This window comes from Leptodactylus fuscus, chromosome 5 (assembly GCF_031893055.1).
Source record: "Leptodactylus fuscus isolate aLepFus1 chromosome 5, aLepFus1.hap2, whole genome shotgun sequence".
Lineage (NCBI taxonomy): Eukaryota > Metazoa > Chordata > Amphibia > Anura > Leptodactylidae > Leptodactylus > Leptodactylus fuscus.
The window spans coordinates 12,969,047-12,988,897 of record NC_134269.1 but is presented as its reverse complement, the minus strand read 5'-3'; the positions used below and the strand labels follow the sequence as shown (position 1 = coordinate 12,988,897).

Here is a 19,851-nt window from a genome sequence, read left to right as displayed (position 1 = left end):
TGGGTGTGCAGGCTGGGGAGGGGGTGATGGTGCAGTAGACTGCCCCCCAGTGTCCTCCTCTGGTACTGACCTCAGTGGGGGGTTATGTAGTAGCTGCTGTATAATCATCACCCCCCCCTCCCATCTGCCCACTACGTCACATACACGAGGCCTAAGGGCCAGTTCACACCTTCTGCTTTACATACTGATTTTTCAGCTAACGTTACACAGACGTCCTCCATTACTCCACACTCTGCATTACAGTATATTATACTGCCGGGCCCCGACTAATATACATCTGCGTAATAGAAAGGGGCCCAGTGGTATGTGATGTTGTACATATTATACTGTGTGTCCAGCCACTGCGGAGGATACTATACTGTGTGGGGGGCACTGCGGAGCATATTATACTGTGTGGGACCACTGTGGAGTATATTATACTGTGTAGGGGGCCTCTCTGAAGCATATTATACTGTGTGGGGCCACTGCGGAGGATACTATACTGTGTGGGGGGCACTGCGGAGCATATTATACTGTGTGGAGGGGGCACTGTGCAGCATATTATACTGTGGGGGGACACTGTGGAGTATATTATACTGTGTGGGGGGCACTGCGGAGCATATTATACTGTGTGGGGCCTCTCTGAAGCATATTATACTGTGCGGGGGCCACTGTGGAGCATATTATACTGTGTGGGGCCACTGCGGAGGATACTATACTGTTGGGGGGGGCACTGCGGAGCATATTATACTGTGTGGAGGGGGCACTGTGCAGCATATTATACTGTGGGGGGACACTGTGGAGCATATTATACTGTGTGGGGCCACTGAGGAGGATACTATACTGTGTGGGGGGCCACTGTGGAGCATATTATACTGTGTGGGGCCACTGTGGAGCATATTATACTGTGTGCAGGCCACTGTGGAGCATATTATACTGTGTGGGGACCACTGCGGAGCATATTATACTGTGTGGGGCCACTGTGGAGTATATTATACTGTTTGAGGGCCGTTGTGGAGCATATACTACTGTGTACCCCCTCAGTACCCCTACATGCAGCATAATGACTCCTCATTACCCCCAAACACAGTATAATGCCCCCTCAGTTCCCCTACATGCAGTAAATTTGCCCCCTCATTGTCCCCATACGCCATATAATTCCCTCTACATGCCTTAGTAGAAACAACAGCGAAACAAGTCGCAACGTCAGAGGGCAAAAACAACCTGATGCTGGTGCGGTTGTCAAAAACACTACCCCTTCTGTATGGTCAAGTGGGTCATGTGACCTAAGTCACATGACACCAGGTTTGCACAACATAAGCCATTGGGCTGACCATATGAATACATGCTCAGCCATCCCTGCTCTCCCAATCCTCCATACACATGTACACCAGACTTAGCCGAGCATGCATGTGTTCTCAATCGGGTGAAGGAAGGAATCTGCTGCCAGACATCTCTGCTGGGGACTTATCCCCCTCGAGAACAAAGGATCAGACATATTGAAATCCATCCGTCCGATCCATCTCCCCCATATAGGTCCAGCCAACACTCCTCTAAAGTCTATGGCTCTCTGTGCTTAGTATAGGTCGTCAATGTTCAGAGCCAGAAGTGGACAGCTCCCCCATTGTGTAGTGGTCGTGTCAGGTTACTGCAGCTCAGCTTCCATTCACTTGAGTGGATTTGAGCTGCAGTTATAATGAATGGCCACTACTAAGTGGATGGCGCTATCTCCTCCTGATCCGTCCACAGTGTAGTTCCTACAGCCCCTAATCAGATCTCCAGAAGTTGCCCCAGTCATGGAGTCCAACTATGACTCTAAGGGGCTTTCCATATACCGATGACCAGTCCATAGGATAGATCAGCCATATGTGATCGAGGGCACCCAGGACCGCCACAGATCAGCTATTTGAAGAGGCCGCAACGTTCAGGTGAGCACTGCAGCCTCTTCCCTGAATACCAAGCACAGCACCGCACATTGTATAGTGGCTGTGCTTGGTATTGCAGGTCATTTTTTTTTTCTTGAACAGTAGGAGGTGCTGCTGTATCATGTGATCGCAGTAAGTGACATCATCAGCATAGTGAAGCGGTTGCACCGCTACTGATCAGTGGGTGTCCTGGTCTCAGCCCCCCACCGATCACATATTGAATATAACAAGTCAGACGGTCTACCATCACACCGATACGTTCTCTATACCCAGTGGAAGGGCAACTCACCAGCGCCCTCTGGAGAACCAAAGTGATGGGGGGCTGAATGTATCCAATTGTTAGTGAGTCCGAGGAGGTCGGTGTTGCTAGTACCCTTAAAGGGGTGGTCCAGGATCTGAAGACTTTTGATACCAATGACCTATCCACGCCAGTTCCATGCGTCACCACTAGAGCGTACGGGGCTCTGTACACTGTATACAGCTTTGGGTCCATACACCTGGAACTGCAGCCGCGATCCCATTCACTTGACTCTCTTATACTTAGTATACGGCTCCCACCAGCCGCATGAGCTGATCGGTTCGGGTGTCGGACCCCGTGGATAGGTCACCAAAATCTTCAGATCCTGGACAACCCCTTTAATATACATTAAGGGGATCCACGTAGACCTTTATATAGAGTGATGCCATAGAACCTGCAGATACAGGATAGCGGGTGAATGGGATTTCTAATTCAATGTTCTAAGAATAATAGAATAATGAGAGGCCTGTAATAAAAAAAAATAAAAAATACAATTGACCCCGACGTGATTTGAACACGCAACCTTCTGATCTGGAGTCAGACGCGCTACCGTTGCGCCACGAGGTCTTGTGCAGGAGTCTCTAGTCAGTGCTCTTACAGCCTGTGTCTCCATGCACTGCTCTGTCTGACTCTATGGGATAGTCATCCTGGTCACAATCTACACGGACGGTAATCAATGTAAACAGCAAAGAAACCGCAGCCAATAGAAACAAGCCGCACACACGTCATGTAAATACACACAAATAAAAAAATTGGGCTCGTCCGGGATTTGAACCCGGGACCTCTCGCACCCGAAGCGAGAATCATACCCCTAGACCAACGAGCCATGTGACTTCTCCTCTCGTCACCTGACTTCATAGCTCCTACGTCACAGACACATTGTATCCGATTTAGAACGTTGGGATTGTGAGAACGCTCTGAGCTCTGTGCTGGTGTGAATAGGGTGCTAGGAGGATGCGGATAGTGCACAGGGGGAGGGGGAGGGTTTCATCACATTGGGATATTTTGGCCTTTTCCAGCAAATTGTTTGTTGTTTTTATTTTTTTATGTATTTTTGTCTAAACCCTTCATAGGATCCCCTGCAGAAACTTCCATCACAACATCTATGACTGTATTCACACTCACTGTGACAGATACAAGAAATCCAGACTGACAGAACTCATAACAAATACTGACATAGTGACCGCCATAGAATACGGCCCCTCCCCCGCAGCTTGTAGGGGGGCACCGAGGCCATGGATTACCCCTGGACCATCGCAGCCAAAAACACCTCATGTGAACACGGCCTGAATACACTTTCTGGAAAACACCTTCAGTCTAGTGCGGCTGCTAAAGGGGTCGTACGATTAATGACCTGACCTCTGACCTATCCCCTATGTATGAGGTACGGCAGACCCCTCCTAATTCTCACCACCCAACATTCATGTGACAAGCCGCACCTCTAACCCTACACACGGCCCTGTGACCCCAACCAGTCTCTTGGAACCCCCCACAGTATAATTCCCTTTTAGAGTCCCCATATAATATCACGCACCCCAAGACAGTATTATGCCCCCTGTGACCTGAGAGGAAAGAGTTAACCAAAGATGAAGAACTCAAGGAGAACATTTTTGTCTTATCTGCTTTTTGCTATAGAAGAAGGTCACCCACGTAGGGCAAGGACTGATTAATAGTTTTTTGGCTTTGAACCACCAAGTGCAGATGGCTCGTTACCTTGAATATATTTTTGTATAATCAATCACTTATTGCATATTTTAGATAACGCTTAAGAAACTGTGTATAAATAAAGCATGAACCTTTTCTTAGGCGCGCACACGCCATCTTATGTGCAGATACAGTTGTCTGTGTCTTCATTTTAAGTATATGGTGAGGGAGTAGGGATCCGGACCCTAGACTCCAACTAATTTGGAAACAGTCAACAACAGCTGGCCTTCTTTAGGAAAGCCAACTTATCAGACCCACAAATAATATAATGCCCCCCGTAGTCCCCATATAGTATAACGCCCCCAGTGACCCCCCAACACTGTATAACATCCCCAGTAATACCCCACACAGTCTAATGTCCCTCAGTGATCCCCGCACAATATAATGTTCCCCAGTGGCCCCCAACCCTTGTGGCCCCCCATAATACAACGCCTGGTCTATTCTCGTCTAATCCGCTAACTCTCTTCTTGACCCCTTACAATCTGGTTTCCGCGCTCTGCACTCTACTGAAACAGCCCTCACAAAAGTCTCCAATGATCTCCTAAAGGCTAAATCCAATGGTGACTTCTCTCTTCTTATTCTTCTGGACCTTTCTGCAGCTTTTGACACTGTTGACCATCATCTCCTCCTCACTATGCTCCGCTCAGTTGGCCTCAATGACACTGCGCTCTCCTGGTTCTCCTCTTATCTCTCAGACCGCACTTTCAGTGTATCATTCGCGGGCTCTGTTTCTTCCCCTCTTGCTGTTGGGGTTCCTCAGGGCTCGGTCCTCGGCCCCCTGCTCTTTTCTCTCTACACAGCCCCCATTGGACAAACCATCGCCAGATTTGGCTTCAGGTACCATCTTTATGCTGATGACACCCAATTATACACATCTTCCCGTGACATCACCCCTGCACTCATACAGAACACCAGTGACTGTCTCTCTGCTGTCTCTAATATCATGTCCTCGCTCTATCTGAAACTAAATCTCTCTAAGACTGAACTACTACTGTTTCCACCATCTAACAGATCTGTCCCTGATATATCCATTGCAGTCTCAGGCCTTACTATAACTCCTAGGCAGCAAGCCCGCTGCCTCGGGGTCATGTTTGACGCAGACCTTTCCTTCACCCCTCATATTGAATCACTCGCACGTTCATGTCACCTCCACCTCAAAATCATCTCCAGAATACGCCCTTTCCTTACCAGAGATACACTAAAGACACTTATTGTCTCTCTGATTCATTGACTACTGTAACTCCTTACTAATCGGTCTTCCCCTCACTAAACTCTCCCCTCTACAATCTATTCTGAATGCAGCGGCCAGGCTCATCTATCAGGCTAGACGCTACAGCGATGCCTCTGGTCTGTGCCAGTCACTACATTGGCTGCCTATTCATTATAGAATAAAATATAAAGTTATCACTCTCCTCCACAAGGCTCACCATAATGCCGCACCTCCCTACATTTCCTCCCTCATCTCTGTCTACCGCCCAACCCGTGCTCTCTGCTCACTCAATGACCTAACACTCACATCCTCTATTATCAGAACCTCCCACGCTCGTATACAAGACTTCTCCCGAGCTGCACCACTTCTCTGGAATGCTCTACCCCGGACAATAAGATTAACTCCCAACTTCTACAGTTTCAAACGCAAACTAAAGACGCATCTTATCAGACAGGCCGATCACAATGTCTAACGTAAACCCTTAACCCTCCTCTGTCCCCACTCCCACATTACCCCACATGATATGAGGCCATCTCAGGCGGCTAATTTTATTTGTCACGGCCCATAAAGTCTTATGTTTGTGTAATGATAGTCACCTCTATTACAAAAGTGTCTGACCTCTGTATAAGTAATGCCGCCCCTGCTACCTCTTGTGTCACCCCCTCTACCTCATAGATTGTAAGCTCTTGTGAGCAGGGCCCTCAGTCCCATTGTGTGAAATGATTCTCTTTGTTATGTATCTTTCTGTCTGTATTTGAACCCTACAAATTGTACAGCGCTGCGGAATATGTTGGCGCTACAGAAATAAAATGTATTATTATTATATTATTACAATGCCCCCACCCTTGCTGCCCCCACACTGTACAATGCCTCCTTGTGACCCCCAGCACTTTATAAAGGTGGTAGTAACAGTATGGAGATATGATTTACCCCCCCCCCCCCCCCAATACCCCTATAAATGTCCTTTGCTTTGGAATCACAAGGCCCAGAGATGGCGCTATAGACATTTGGACACTCCAATATCCTGGTCCTGACACACCTACGACCACCTTCCTTCCAACCGCGACCAGGCTGTATAATCTACATCAGACCAAGCGAAGACACTCCGCACAGAGAACTAAATGATCCTGAGGTCTTCCTTCTTTCTTCTTCTCCTTAGCTGCTATGGACTCCTAGTATATCTTCTCTTCTCAGCTTATGTGTGTCCTGTAATATATTCCTGTGTATTATCCTGTATCTGTATTACTAGGCTGCTGTAACATACTGAGTATCCCCACTGTGGGACTATTAAAGGATTATCTTATCTTATCTTATCAGTAACTGTTTTATTTGACAACGTGATCCATTTCATGTGACCCGCTTGGCCGCTCGTACATTACTGGCAGGAGGGGGGATCATCTCTGGTAAATCTGATTTATTTCATCCAGTCAGTAAGAAAAGGCCATATAAAAAAAAATAAAAAACATCCGACGAGGATGGGATTCGAACCCACGCGTGCAGAGCACAATGGATTAGCAGTCCATCGCCTTAACCACTCGGCCACCTCGTCGCCATATAAGGTAATAGCCTTCTCTCATCCTGGTGTGGTTATTTATAAGGAGGTTCCGGGGCTACGACAAGATGGCGGCGGATCTAAGCCAATAGAAACTCAGTGCGGTAGCCATTTTGTTTTCTTCTTAGTCAAAGGGCTCTTGATAGAGAGCGAGAAGAGTGGGCGTGTCCGTGAGCATGTGACCAATCGGATGTCTCATCTATGCAAATGACCAGAGTGCATGCTGGGAGCGAGACGGCCGTTGTTATAAAGAGAAATATATGTTATGATTTTGCACAGTTACGGCTCTGGATCACGTGACTGATGACGTTGGCATACGGTGCCTCTCCGTGATGTGTATGGCGGGCGGCTCTCCCTCAGCTAGAGGAGGTGAGGCGGCGGTCCGGTCGTCCTCGGTGACTAATGCTAGTTATCATTAGTGAGGTTAATCCTTACCTGTTACTCCTCCGGGAGAAACAGACATGATGAATGGAGGAGGCTGATGTCTGATTACACCAACTCCCGCACCGCCCTGACTGACAACTCGGGGCGCGTGACATTCTGAGACCGCATCACTAATGATCACAAATTGTTCAAAAATAGACACATAAAGTTTTAAGATTCTAAGTCCTGCTATGTTCGGAGTCCCGTTATTAAATAAAGCTATACAAAGCTGAAGCATCCTGGGATATGTAGTTCATGGTCATTTACCCCCGGCGCTAGGACCCAGCGCCGACTCCCTTACATCGTGTTTACATCCCCAGTCTCATAACCTCCATTTCATTCAGCGACAAAATGGCGGCCGGCGCCCCCCCTTATCCTATAACAACAGCGGCGTCACAGCCTCGCCAACCAATCACGGAACAGGACGCCTCCCACGCGACAAAAGACACCAACCAATCAGCTTCGCCGACGTCACGTCTAGGAGGAGGAGGCGGAGCGCTGCTGAAGTTGGATTTAAACTGACGTCAACCAATCAGGGGAAGGGCTCGGTGTCGCCGTGCGGCCAATCACCGGCGGGAGGCGGGGTCAGGTGACCGGCAGGGGCTGTGGCGGTTTAGATTTGAATTTAGAGGGAGAGTTTAGTGTGCGAGCGGTGTCCGGAGAGAGAGGAGCGGCGGAGAGCGGACGTGCAGGTAAGCGGCCGGGGCGCGGGGGAGTGCTGCAGTATATGTATGTATACAGAGCCGTTATAAGCGGTGATACTATCCGATAGGGGGGGGATGTTATTATGACTGCCCGGGAGAGCTGGGTAGTCCCTGTTTATCCCCTATGGAGGGGGTCACTCAGCTTTCCCGGGCTCCTGCACGGCTCTCCCGCTCTGCTGTGTATTCATACTGGTCTTTGTCATCAGCAGGATGTCTTACAAGGAGAATCTGAACCCCTACTCCAAGGTGAGTGCCCCGGGGGTAGCTGCCTCTGTATCTGCCCCGGCCGCTCCCTTAATAACCCCCCTCCTCTCTCTTCGCCTTCACAGTTTGCCACCCCGACCAGCGCCCCCGGGCCCCAGAGAGTCCTGAGGAAGGAGCCCTACTCCGCCGCCACCTCCTGCGCCACCATCTCAGGTATGGAGCTCACCCTGCAGGCTGGACGCTGAGGTTCTGTCAGTGTGTCAGTCCGGGCCACATGCTGAGGTTCTGTCACAGTGTGTCAGTCCGGGCCACATGCTGAGGTTCTGTCACAGTGTGTCAGTCCGGGCCACATGCTGAGGTTCTGTCACAGTGTGTCAGTCCGGGCCACATGCTGAGGTTCTGTCACAGTGTGTCAGTCCGGGCCACATGCTGAGGTTCTGTTCCAGTGTGTCAGTCCGGGCCACATGCTGAGGTTCTGTTACAGTGTGTCAGGCCAGGCCACATGCTGAGGTTCTGTTACAGTGTGTCAGTCCGGGCCACAGGCTGATGTTCTGTTACAGTGTGTCAGGCCAGGCCACATGCTGAGGTTCTGTTACAGTGTGTCAGTCCGGGCCACAGGCTGATGTTCTGTTACAGTGTGTCAGGCCAGGCCACATGCTGAGGTTCTGTTACAGTGTGTCAGTCCGGGCCACAGGCTGATGTTCTGTTACAGTGTGTCAGTCCGGGCCACAGGCTGATGTTCTGTTACAGTGTGGCTGTCACACAGGATGGGCTCCCGCACTAATATCTCCAGTTAAAGGAGTTCTTGGGACTTGTTTGATGACTGGGGAGCAATGTGGTGTATATATAATGTATACTCTTCTGGGCAGTGACAGGAGGTATGTAGTGTATATAATGTATCTTCTACTGGTACTGACAGTAGGAGCCAAGGGGTGTATATAATATACTCTGTGCTGGTACTGACAGGAGGAGCTACAGTGCTAGCCAAAAGTATTGGCCCCCCTGCAGTCCTGTCAGATAATCCTCGGTGTCCCCCAGATAATGATCACAAGCACAAACTCTTTGGTAATATCTTCATTTATTTTTCTTGCAATGAAAAGACACAAAAGAGAATGAAAAAAAAAGTCACATCATTGATCATTTTACACAAAACTCCAGAACTGGTGCGGACAGAAGTATTGGCGCCCTCAGCCTAATACTTGGTAGCACAACCTTTAGACACAATAACTGCGCACAACCGCTTCCGCTAACCAGCAATGAGTTTCTTACAAGGCTCTGCTGGAATCTTAGACCCTTCTTCTTCGGCAAACTGCTCGCGGTCCCCCCTGAGATGTGAAGGGGGCCTTCTCCAAACTGCCACCAAGAGATCTCTCCCCCTCCCCCACAGGTGTTCTATGGGATTCAGGGCTGGACTCATTGCTGCCACTTTACAAGTCTCCAGGGCTTTCTCTCACCACCATTTTCTAGTGCTGACCTGAAGTGTGTTTTGGGTCCTTGTCCTGCTGGAAGACCTCTGAGGGAGACCCCGCTTTCTCACACTGGCAGTTTGGAGAAGCCCCCTTCACATCTCAGGGGGGATCTGGAGCAGGAGCCAAAGAAGAAGGGTCTAAGATTCCAGCAGAGCCTTGTAAGAAACTCATTGCTGGTTAGCGGAAGCGGTTGTGCGCAGTTATTGTGTCTAAAGGTTGTGCTACCAAGTATTAGGCTGAGGGCGCCAATACTTCTGTCCGCACCAGTTTTGGAGTTTTGTGTAAAATGATCAATGATGTGACTTTTTTTTTTCATTCTCTTTTGTGTTTTTTCATTGCAAGCAAAATAAATGAAGATATTACCAAAGAGTTTGTGCTTGTAATCATTATCTGGGGACACCGAGGATTATCTGACAGGACTGCAGGGGGGCGATACTGTATGTGCTGTATATATGTATCCTCTCCTGGTACTGACAGGAGGAGCCATGTGCTGTATATAACGTATCCCTTTCTCTCCTGTACAGTGACAGCGGGCCGAGTGGCGGTGACTGATAACCAGGCAGACAAGGCCATGGAATGGTAAGTGCCCGCTCTGTGTGGTATATGCTGTATACTCTGCGGGTAGGTAGGATGTACCCAGGGCGTATAACACGACACCTGTAACTATCCTGAGCCTTCTGGTCACACTGTATATGTAGTTGCCTCCAGTTATAGAGCACTGTGCACACTCATCTCTACACGTTACATGACACAGTCTAGTGGCAGTGCTCCTTGTATCCACTAGGGGCGCTAGTGCTGTAGTATCACCATGCAGGGGGCTGAGTAGTCTGCCATCTGCAATGTGGTCACTACACTATGGGATTGCTATGTAGCTGAGCCTTTTAGTCCTCATCACTACCTCAGGCCTATGGAGCGGACTAGTAGCCACAGACCGTAGCCCACTGCATTGCCCTATGACGCGGCACATGTTATTTTTTTTTGTTACTGGAGTTCGCAGTCACAGCTTCAATGCCGATCCAATCACTTAACTTGGTGAAGGAGCCTCAGGACAACACGGTGTCTGGCGGGTGTAGGTAACCTGCGCACTCATCGGTCTTCACTCTGCAGTTGTCAGCCAGGAAGTCTCATCCTATTATATGGCCTAGTGGTCAGAGTCAGAACTGCAGGATTTTTAGAACTTTTTTTTTTTTTTTTTTTCCCCCAAATGCAGATAGAAAAATTTGAAACTCACCAAAAATTCTTTAAAAATATGTTGATTTAGTGTATATACATTCCCTTTAATCTATAGTTGTGGCCCACCCTGGTAAAGTCTCTGCAACGTGTGAATAAGTTCTAAGGCTCTGTTCACATCTACAGCAGAATCTGCTTGAAATTGGTGGCTGAACAAACCCTGTACACACAAACGTTGCGTCCGGCGCTTTCAGCTTTAACAAACTGTGAATGGACTGTGTACGTGTCCATTGTTCTGATCCTCTGACTTGTGTCTGCCTTGGATTTATCCACACGCTTCTTGTCTCACAGCCCGAAAAGGAAATTTACCATTGAAGATTTTGACATCGGGCGCCCTCTGGGTAAAGGCAAGTTTGGCAATGTCTACCTGGCCCGGGACAAGCAGAACAAGTACATCATGGCCCTCAAAGTCCTCTTCAAGTCCCAGCTGGAGAAGGAAGGAGTGGAGCACCAGCTGAGGAGAGAGATCGAGATCCAGTCTCACCTCCGGTACGTCGTCCCCCTCCCCTTACTCTGTGGTCAGGGGTCTGCAGGGTCAGTGTGTTAGGTTTGTAGAAGGAGAGGGGGGGTCACCTGTACAGTTCTGGATGAATCCTTATCGGGGCTTGAACAAAGCGCATTAAAGTTCACCCCGAGTAGAAAATATTCCGGGACAGTCACTTTAAAGAGAACCTGCCGGGTCGATTTGGGACACTAAAGTGCGCACACATGTCTTTACAGTCAGGGGGAGTTAATGTTCCAAATCAGTGCGGGGTAGTATAGATATTTATTTTAATTCCAGCCCTGGGAGATTTAGGACACTAAACCCCCCACCCCCAATCTATAAGGGGGCTGTGGATGGTTTAGGGTAAGCTCACATGGTTTGGTTTTTTTTGGACCGGAACCTGAGGTGGAGGCCGCCTCAGGTTCCAGTCCAAAATACGGGTAGCCGCGACTGAATGCTGGTACACTGTACCGGCATCCAGTCGCGCACTCCGCTCCGGATTAGGCCCAATGAATGAGCCTGGTCTGAAGGAGGGAGTGTCTTGAGGCGAAACGTCCTGAAGAATGAGCACCTCTCTTCTTATTCCGAGAGCCGGAACAAACACCTGATTTCAATGGGAGACGACTTTTTGGTCAGGATTTTGAGGAAAATACGGCCTCAAAATCCTGACCAAAATAATTCGGTGTGAACTTGTCCTTACTGTTCGAAATTATCCTGACATTTTGCCATCTTGGTCTCGTGTCTGGAGCTGCCGTAGATGTAGAGAGATCGCTGGTTAAAGTGAAGCGGCGTATACTCACTCTCACTTCAACCAGCAGCTGACGGTGCAGGGGGAAGGCAAAAGGATTTTTATTCTCTTGTCCATTTAGATAACCCCAGGGGAGGGGGGACCATGGACTCCCGTTCATGAAATCGCCCCCTATTATTAGTCTGAAGTGTACCTGACAGTTAACCCCTTATGTGCCGCAGTCAATGCTGACTGCAGCACCTAAGTGGTTAGACAGAAAAATAAAGTACCCCAAAAATACAAAATCCTGTAAAGCTACGCTGAAATATGTTCCTGGTGTAAGGTTAAAATGTGTCCGCTAAAGGGTTAAAATGCACATAAGGCAGCGGAGTTATGTGTCAGGAATATTTACCCGAGACACCCTTTGGAGGGTTCCCCCCTCCCTATCAGAATGTCTTTGTAGTATGGAAGGAAATGCACGCAAACACGGAGAGAACATATAAACTCCTTGCAGATGTTGTTCCTTGTGGGATTCGAACCCAGGACTCCAGTGCTGCAGTGCTAACCACTGAGCCACCGTGTTGCCCCACTTTTTGGAGGGTTTTTGTAATTTTTATTGTGAGTCCAGGGGTTGATGTCCTAAATCCACCAGTGTATAATCTTCCTTGCTGATGCTTTCCACAGACACCCGAACATCCTGCGCATGTATAACTACTTCCATGACCGCAAGCGCATCTACCTGATGCTAGAGTTTGCCCCCCGGGGGGAGCTGTACAAGGAGCTGCAGAAATACGGCCGGTTTGATGAGCAGAGAAGCGCCACGGTGAGTGTCCAGCTTACAGTGCCGTTACACTAGGGGGCAGCACTGAGGTCTTACGGTTGGTACCTGATGTGGTCATTAATAATGGCTCTTGGCCCTGCAGTTCATTGAGGAGCTGGCGGACGCCCTCCAGTACTGCCACGAGAGGAAGGTCATTCACCGAGACATCAAGCCTGAGAACCTGCTGATGGGATATAAGGGGGAGCTGAAGATTGCAGACTTTGGCTGGTCTGTGCATGCCCCCTCCCTCAGGTATGTCTGACTGATGGGTACGGATGGTGGGTGGGGGTCACCACAAGGGTCCTATCACTCATGCCCATGTGTCTATGGATTCTAGGCGCCGGACCATGTGCGGGACTCTAGACTACTTGCCCCCAGAGATGATCGAAGGGAGGACCCATGACGAGAAGGTGGACCTGTGGTGTGCAGGAGTCCTCTGCTATGAGTTCCTCGTGGGCGTGCCTCCTTTTGAGAGCCCCTCCCACTCAGAGACCCACCGCAGGATAGTGAAGGTAACCGTCCTTCTCAGTCTAAATGTCGCCTGCAGCAGTGATGGCGGAAATCCTAATTCTCTTCTCTGCCCCCCTTAGGTCGACCTCCAGTTCCCGTCATTCCTATCGGAAGGATCCAAAGACCTCATCGGCAAACTGTTGCGTTACATCCCATCGCAGCGCCTCTCGCTGAAGGGGGTCATGGAGCACCCATGGGTGAAGGCCAACTCTCGCCGCATCTTGCCTCCTTCATACAGTTCCAACCTGAAGTAATCGTCAATGTAACGCACCCGCACCACTGAGACGTCAGACTGTGACGAAAACCTGGAGACCTCTTCTGTAACCCCTCCATGACTGTACATAGCACCGAGGAGGGGTCGACTAAAACAAAGGCCTGGTCGAGTCAAAGAGTTGATTTTCTATTATTCTGTTCCTCGGAAAGCTGGGTGGCAAGCGTAGCGTATGGGTGTGTGGCCCTCCAGAGCAATGTTTGTGACTGGCAGGGCATGCTGGGTGTTGTAGTGCAGGGGCGGGGTGTACATATGCAGTATTGTATGCGTGTCTATTTATACACTGAATACGTCTCCTCTCATCTGTTTTAGTGTGTCGGTTTCTGTTCTGTTTTGCCGTCACTTATATATGTGTTGGGTTTTTCTTGTAAATAAATTTCTTTTTTTAAAAAAAAAAAAATTTTTTTTTTTTTTTTTTTAATTTATTTAATTTGTGTGTGTGTGTGTGGGGGGGGGGTAGTGAATATTAAAGGGTCCGGTCCAACATGTCTCTCAAACTACTAATAGTGCCACAATAGGAGCAGAAACATACCTGTGGTCACGAAGTGATGGACCAGTGCTGAGAGATTCATCTTTTTATGGATATAGAAATCAGCCTTGAAGTGCACTGGGGGCGGGGCCTGGTTTACCAGATTTGCCTATAGGCAGCTACAAGTGCTCAGGCTGTCTTCTGCCCACTGCAGACCCTTTAGCTTTGAATGATGTTTTCAGCTTCTGCCTGTGTCACAGATGTGGAGGTAAATTTTGGCAAAATTAGACCCGCCCCCACTGCACTTGCTGGCTGATTTGCATATCCATAAAAAGTGTTTGATGCTTCATCGGTTTGCAGCTACAAACCTTTACTCTTTCTCCTGGAAATATGTAAATGACTGCACCTAGTTGCTAGGGATGAGCCAATCATTTTTAAAATCCGATTTATTTTATTTTATTTTTTTACGATCATTTTCCAGCCGATCCTGAAATTTGCTCGATCAACAATCGTCATCCGATCTTTCCCGATCGCTCAACCCTAATGTTAGCTTTCCCCGCAATGGTTGGCCAGTAGCTAAGCATTGTGGGAACTAATGTGAGACCTCGATCCCACCTGAAAAGATCGGGATCGGCGTTCCAATCGGGAAAGTTGCTCGATCGCCGATCAGAATCCAAGCTTTTCCGATCCCGATCGCTCAACCCTACTAGTTGCCAATTCCCCTGGTCAATGGGGCGTGTCCTTACAGTCAGCACTATTTGTATGGGGACACCATGATTGTATATGGAGAACACAAAGGCTTAAAGGGGTCTTCCAACCTCTAGCTGAATTTTCATATTGCTGACTTACCCACAGATGGATGATCCATATGTGATCTGTGGGGGGCCTGACACCGAGACCCCGTACTGATCAGCTGTTCTCGCAGTCTCCAGATATCAGAACAAGCAGCATGGCTCCAATATAAGTAATAGGAGCGGCACAGCAGCGCCCTCCTCTGCATAGTGGTGACTTTAGTGAATTGCAGCATGGCCGATTCCCGCACCCAGAGGTGGTTAGTTCACAACATATCACATACTAATGACCGGTCCTGTAGATAGGACATTACTATGACCACTTTCATGTCAGGGGTGCCACTTTTTGATGTGCCTAGTCCTCCACCCCCAGACAGTATTGGCTTATTGAGGTATTCCTGGGATCCTTCAGTTTGATCACGTGGTCTCATTCTGATCTGCTGGGAGTTGCATGTCCTTGTCCCCCTTGCACGGGATGGAATCTCCTTTCCTATGTGATGAAACAGCATGGACTGTACCACAAAGCCTCTCCACGGGGGGGTGACCAACTACTGCAGATGTTTAGCTGAACGGTCATCTTTGCCATCAGACAGAAGCCGATCTGCTTAGGGTCTCTTAGATTAGGCAGGAGACTATAGAGGACAATTACTCTGTCACGCAGCAGGTGCAGATGGAACTGTCTTATGCCGCCCATGTGCCTAGAGGAAGAGCAATCTATCAATCAAAATGGTGCCTTGAAAGGACATTATCGCTTCATTTGGCCCCCTGATAAAATGGTAACACTGCCACAGGGAGGGGGCTGCATAAAATCGCTTCCTGTGGCTGTAATGGATTGAGTGACGTTTTGTTTGCAAGCACATTACCCCTCCCTGTGAGCAGTTCAGACAGCAAATGAAACGTCACAGCAGCATAGGTGATCTCCTTGTCCCTTTAAGCTACAGATGGGAGTGATTTATTGCCTGGTCAGATATGTGAAGGAGCCCGAAGAAGTGAGTTAAGACAGACCCTGTAGCAGAGGGGGAATCTGCACTCCATGGAGAAGGGAGGGGGATACAGGCAGATGAATCCTGGGAAATGTAGTTTGTCCACAGATTCTCTGCATGTTACCAATGGTGGTGCAAGGAGCAAACAAAGGCTGCACAAGGGAACAGTGAGGATTCAGCACTGCTGGGGATGGATTTGCAGATAATTTTTGGACGTTTGATAACCCCTTTAAGCATCGCTATAAATCCTACAACGTTACACTTAAAGGGATATTTCCATCCCATGAATGGCTGTCTGACCCTGTCTTCTCTTTATTTGCCTCAGTGGGAATTCCCAAACTAGCCAGACCTCCCTGTAACACCCGAACTTGCTGCTGTTTTTGTCCCGGTCTCGTCCGTTGCCATTTGGGCTTAGTTCTAGGAACCACTAGCTTGGAAAGTCTGGAGGCTAAAACTTTAGGGCCCATTCACACGACAGTGGACAAAGGCCCATATCAATTTAGGCAACAAACGTCAAGTGGCCTCCATAATACAGTGTCCTAACCCACGTAGGCGTTCCTGTGGTGTTCCCGGCTTGGTAATTATGGCACCTCCCTGCCACAGACATCCTTAGCCGGAGGAAGGATTTGCTCCATTCCTACCATTGTCCCAAGGACTCAGAGTGGGAATCACGACCTGCTACCCAAAACAGAAGGACAGCACCTCAAACCAGGGACTGTTCTGCTTGTTTTCGGTCGGCTGAGGGGGGCGCTCTACTATAAGGCCCAGTGTAATACAGTTGATGCAAACGATTGCCGATCATCCCATTTCTCGTTGATCCGCGCTCAGCTGCAGGAGATCAGGGTGTCTCATACAACCTGAAAGGTCCTGTACCATTGTGAGTGTTAGGGCTAGTTCACACGTGGGCAAAGGGGAGGTTTTTGACAGCGGAATTCGCTTCAAAAACCTCTCCTTTAACATGGTGGTCTATGTAGACCACTAGCTTTTTTTTTCCTCCTAGCGTTTTCCGCCTGAAGAAGCGACATGACCTTTCTTCAGGCGGAAAACGCCTGAAGAATTGCATAGAAGTGAATGGGAGGCGAAAACCGCGCGGTAAAAAACCGCGCGGTTTTTTGCACACAAAACCGCGCGGTTTTTTGCAAAAAACCGCGCGGTTTTCGCCTGCAGTTTCTATAGCACATATAGGAAAAAAAACCCTAGCGAAAACCGCTAGCGAAAACCGCGTCAAAAACCTCGTCAAAAACCGCGTGGAATGCAAAAAAACAGCGTCAAAAAAACTCCTCGAGGTTTTTTACCTCACACAAATAAGCTAGGCGGTTTTCACGTGTGAACTGACCCTTAGGGTAAGTTCACACGGCGATATTTGGTCCAGAACCTGAGACGGAGGCCCAAAAGCCGGGTAGCCGAGACTGAAAGCCGGCGCACTCTGCAATGAATGGGCCTAGTCGGGAGGAGTGTCTCCACCTGAAGAATGAACATCTCGCTTCTTTTTCAATGGGAGCCATCTTTTTGGTCAGGATTTTGAGGCAGATACGACCTCAAAATCCTGATCAAATAACTCCATGTGAACTTACCCTTATATACTGTGCAAAGCTGACACGGCTGAATTTTGCTGGTATTTTCCCTGGTTGAAAAGATAACAGAACCATTAGTTTCGGTACCGATATCCCTGCACTGTCGTGGCTTTCCGCTCCAGATTAGGCGGAAATGAATGGGCCTAGTCCGGAGGGATTGTCTTAACACGGAATCTGCGTCAAGATAGGGCAGGTCACTTCCGGTCATTGAATTCAATGGGAGGCAGTTTGGGTTTTTTTTTACCTGGATTTTGACGTGGATTCCGTGGACTAGCCCTTATGTGGAGCTAGCGTCAGGTTTGCAGCTGTATGTAACATGATGTTACAGGACATGAGGCGCACTTCAAAGATATTTAGACAGAAGCCTCACCGTGTGAAGAGTTCCTAATAGTACAATTCCCTCTTTGGACACGTCCAATCTCTACCAGGCACCACTCGGTGCGAATAACTGGCGAGGGTGGGAAGCTACAGCGAAAATCGCTTTCATGTGCCACTTCTTGTCACCCATTTATAGAGAAGGTTATAATGGGTCGGCATGTGAAGGGAGTCTGTCACCAGAACCCAGCGCCGAAGAGAGATAGTTGGGGGTCACCTGGCCATCCAGACATGTTTGTTGGACCCCCCTCTCTGTATATGACGTCTCTGCTGTCAACGTATTGGAAATCTTATTCAGCCATTTTTTGTTTCATCTTTTTACTACTAAACAGATTTATGTTCAGGATTCTGGGAAAGTTGGGTAAAAGTTTTAATGAAGACTGACAGGCCCTTCAGAGGATTCCACCATACATATCAAGGTCATCCCCCATAGGCGCGTCCCCCATATGATATATGGTCATATAGTGCAAAAATAAGGCCCCCTCGTCACATCCAAACCCTAGACAGTACCCCTAAACTGTATCAGATCTAAGACCACACCCCTAAACTGTATCAGATCTAAGACCACACCCCTAAAATGTATCAGATCTAAGACCACACCCCTAAACTGTATCAGATCTAAGACCACACCCCTAAAATGTATCAGATCTAAGACCACACCCCTAAAATGTAGCAGATCTAAGACCACACCCCTAAAATGTAGCAGATCTAAGACCACACCCCTAAAATGTATCAGATCTAAGACCACACCCCTAAAATGTAGCAGATCTAAGACCACACCCCTAAAATGTATCAGATCTAAGACCACACCCCTAAAATGTATCAGATCTAAGACCACACCCCTAAACTGTATCAGCTCTAAGACCACACCCCTAAAATGTATCAGATCTAAGACCACACCCCTAAACTGTATCAGATCTAAGACCACATCCCTAAAATGTATCAGATCTAAGACCACACCCCTAAAATGTAGCAGATCTAAGACCACACCCCTAAAATGTAGCAGATCTAAGACCACACCCCTAAAATGTATCAGATCTAAGACCACACCCCTAAAATGTAGCAGATCTAAGACCACACCCCTAAAATGTATCAGATCTAAGACCACACCCCTAAAATGTATCAGATCTAAGACCACACCCCTAAACTGTATCAGATCTAAGACCACACCCCTAAAATGTAGCAGATCTAAGACCACACCCCTAAACTGTATCAGATCTAAGACCACACCCCTAAAATGTAGCAGATCTAAGACCACACCCCTAAAATGTAGCAGATCTAAGACCACACCCCTAAAATGTATAAGATCTAAGACCACACCCCTAAAATGTATCAGATCTAAGACCACACCCCTAAAATGTATCAGATCTAAGACCACACCCTTAAAATGTATCAGATCTAAGACCACACCCCTAAAATGTATAAGATCTAAGACCACACCCCTAAAATGTATCAGAACTAAGACCACACCCCTAAAATGTATAAGATCTAAGACCACACCCCTAAAATGTATCAGATCTAAGACCACACCCCTAAAATGTATCAGATCTAAGACCACACCCCTAAAATGTATCAGATCTAAGACCACACCCCTAAAATGTATCAGATCTAAGACCACACCCCTAAAATGTATCAGATCTAAGACCACACCCCTAAAATGTATCAGCTCTAAGACCACACCCCTAAAATGTATCAGCTCTAAGACCACACCCCTAAAATGTATCAGCTCTAAGACCACATCCCTAAAATGTATCAGATCTAAGACCACACCCCTAAAATGTGTCAGATCTAAGACCACACCCCTAAAATGAATCAAATTCCAGTGCAGACCCCCCATATTTAATCCAGACCAGACCCCTAAAATGAGTCAGATCCCAGACCACAGGCCCCCTGGCGGTTTTCCATGGCACCCCTATTGGTGATGTGTGGCGCCCCCTGCAGCAGAGGCAGTGGGTACAGAGGGTCCCCTAGAATTATATCAGCCTGGTCTATGACACCGAGCAACCATGATGGAGAATTAAGACTCAAGAGCTGACAATCTATCCTGAGAGCTGTGTACAGTCTGCGGTCCTGTACGTATATACAGCTAGCAGCTCAGCCATTTACTGACTCCTTACTGACGTGGGCTCCATCTGTCCTGCCATTGAGC

The 19,851-nt window shown here is 48.3% G+C and overlaps 1 protein-coding gene and 4 non-coding genes across 6 annotated transcripts; 2 read left to right on the top strand and 3 right to left on the bottom strand.

Moving 5' to 3' along the window:
* Positions 1–2,697: 2,697 nt before the first annotated feature.
* TRNAW-CCA (transfer RNA tryptophan (anticodon CCA)) lies at positions 2,698–2,769 on the bottom strand. The gene has a single exon. It is a non-coding gene; the product is annotated as a tRNA-Trp (tRNA).
* Positions 2,770–2,956: 187 nt separating this feature from the next.
* On the bottom strand, positions 2,957–3,028 carry TRNAP-CGG (transfer RNA proline (anticodon CGG)). Its single transcript has one exon. It is a non-coding gene; the product is annotated as a tRNA-Pro (tRNA).
* Positions 3,029–6,583: 3,555 nt separating this feature from the next.
* TRNAS-GCU (transfer RNA serine (anticodon GCU)) lies at positions 6,584–6,665 on the bottom strand. The gene has a single exon. It is a non-coding gene; the product is annotated as a tRNA-Ser (tRNA).
* A 415-nt stretch (positions 6,666–7,080) lies between these two features.
* Positions 7,081–7,213, top strand: LOC142205409 (U8 small nucleolar RNA). The gene has a single exon (XR_012716415.1). It is a non-coding gene; the product is annotated as a U8 small nucleolar RNA (small nucleolar RNA).
* Positions 7,214–7,701: 488 nt separating this feature from the next.
* Positions 7,702–13,736, top strand: AURKB (aurora kinase B). 2 transcript variants are annotated; one of them, XM_075276003.1, is made up of 9 exons: positions 7,702–7,783; positions 8,002–8,041; positions 8,125–8,212; positions 9,993–10,047; positions 10,990–11,187; positions 12,594–12,732; positions 12,833–12,981; positions 13,067–13,241; positions 13,320–13,736. In XM_075276003.1, the coding sequence occupies exons 2-9, from the start codon at positions 8,006–8,008 to the stop codon at positions 13,491–13,493; spliced, it is 1,014 nt and encodes a 337-aa protein (XP_075132104.1). In that variant the 5' UTR covers positions 7,702–7,783; positions 8,002–8,005; the 3' UTR covers positions 13,494–13,736. The 2 variants fall into 2 exon arrangements, with proteins under 2 accessions (XP_075132104.1, XP_075132105.1); XM_075276004.1 differs by having other exon boundaries at positions 7,728–7,783; positions 8,005–8,041.
* The last annotated feature ends 6,115 nt before the right edge of the window (positions 13,737–19,851 follow it).

Coding starts and splice junctions, on each gene's coding strand:
- AURKB (XM_075276003.1), top strand. CDS start 8,006: ATGTCTTACAAGGAGAATCTGAACCCCTACTCCAAG. Junction 12,982..13,066: donor GTGCATGCCCCCTCCCTCAG/GTATGTCTGACT, acceptor TATGGATTCTAG/GCGCCGGACCATGTGCGGGA. Junction 13,242..13,319: donor CCCACCGCAGGATAGTGAAG/GTAACCGTCCTT, acceptor TGCCCCCCTTAG/GTCGACCTCCAGTTCCCGTC.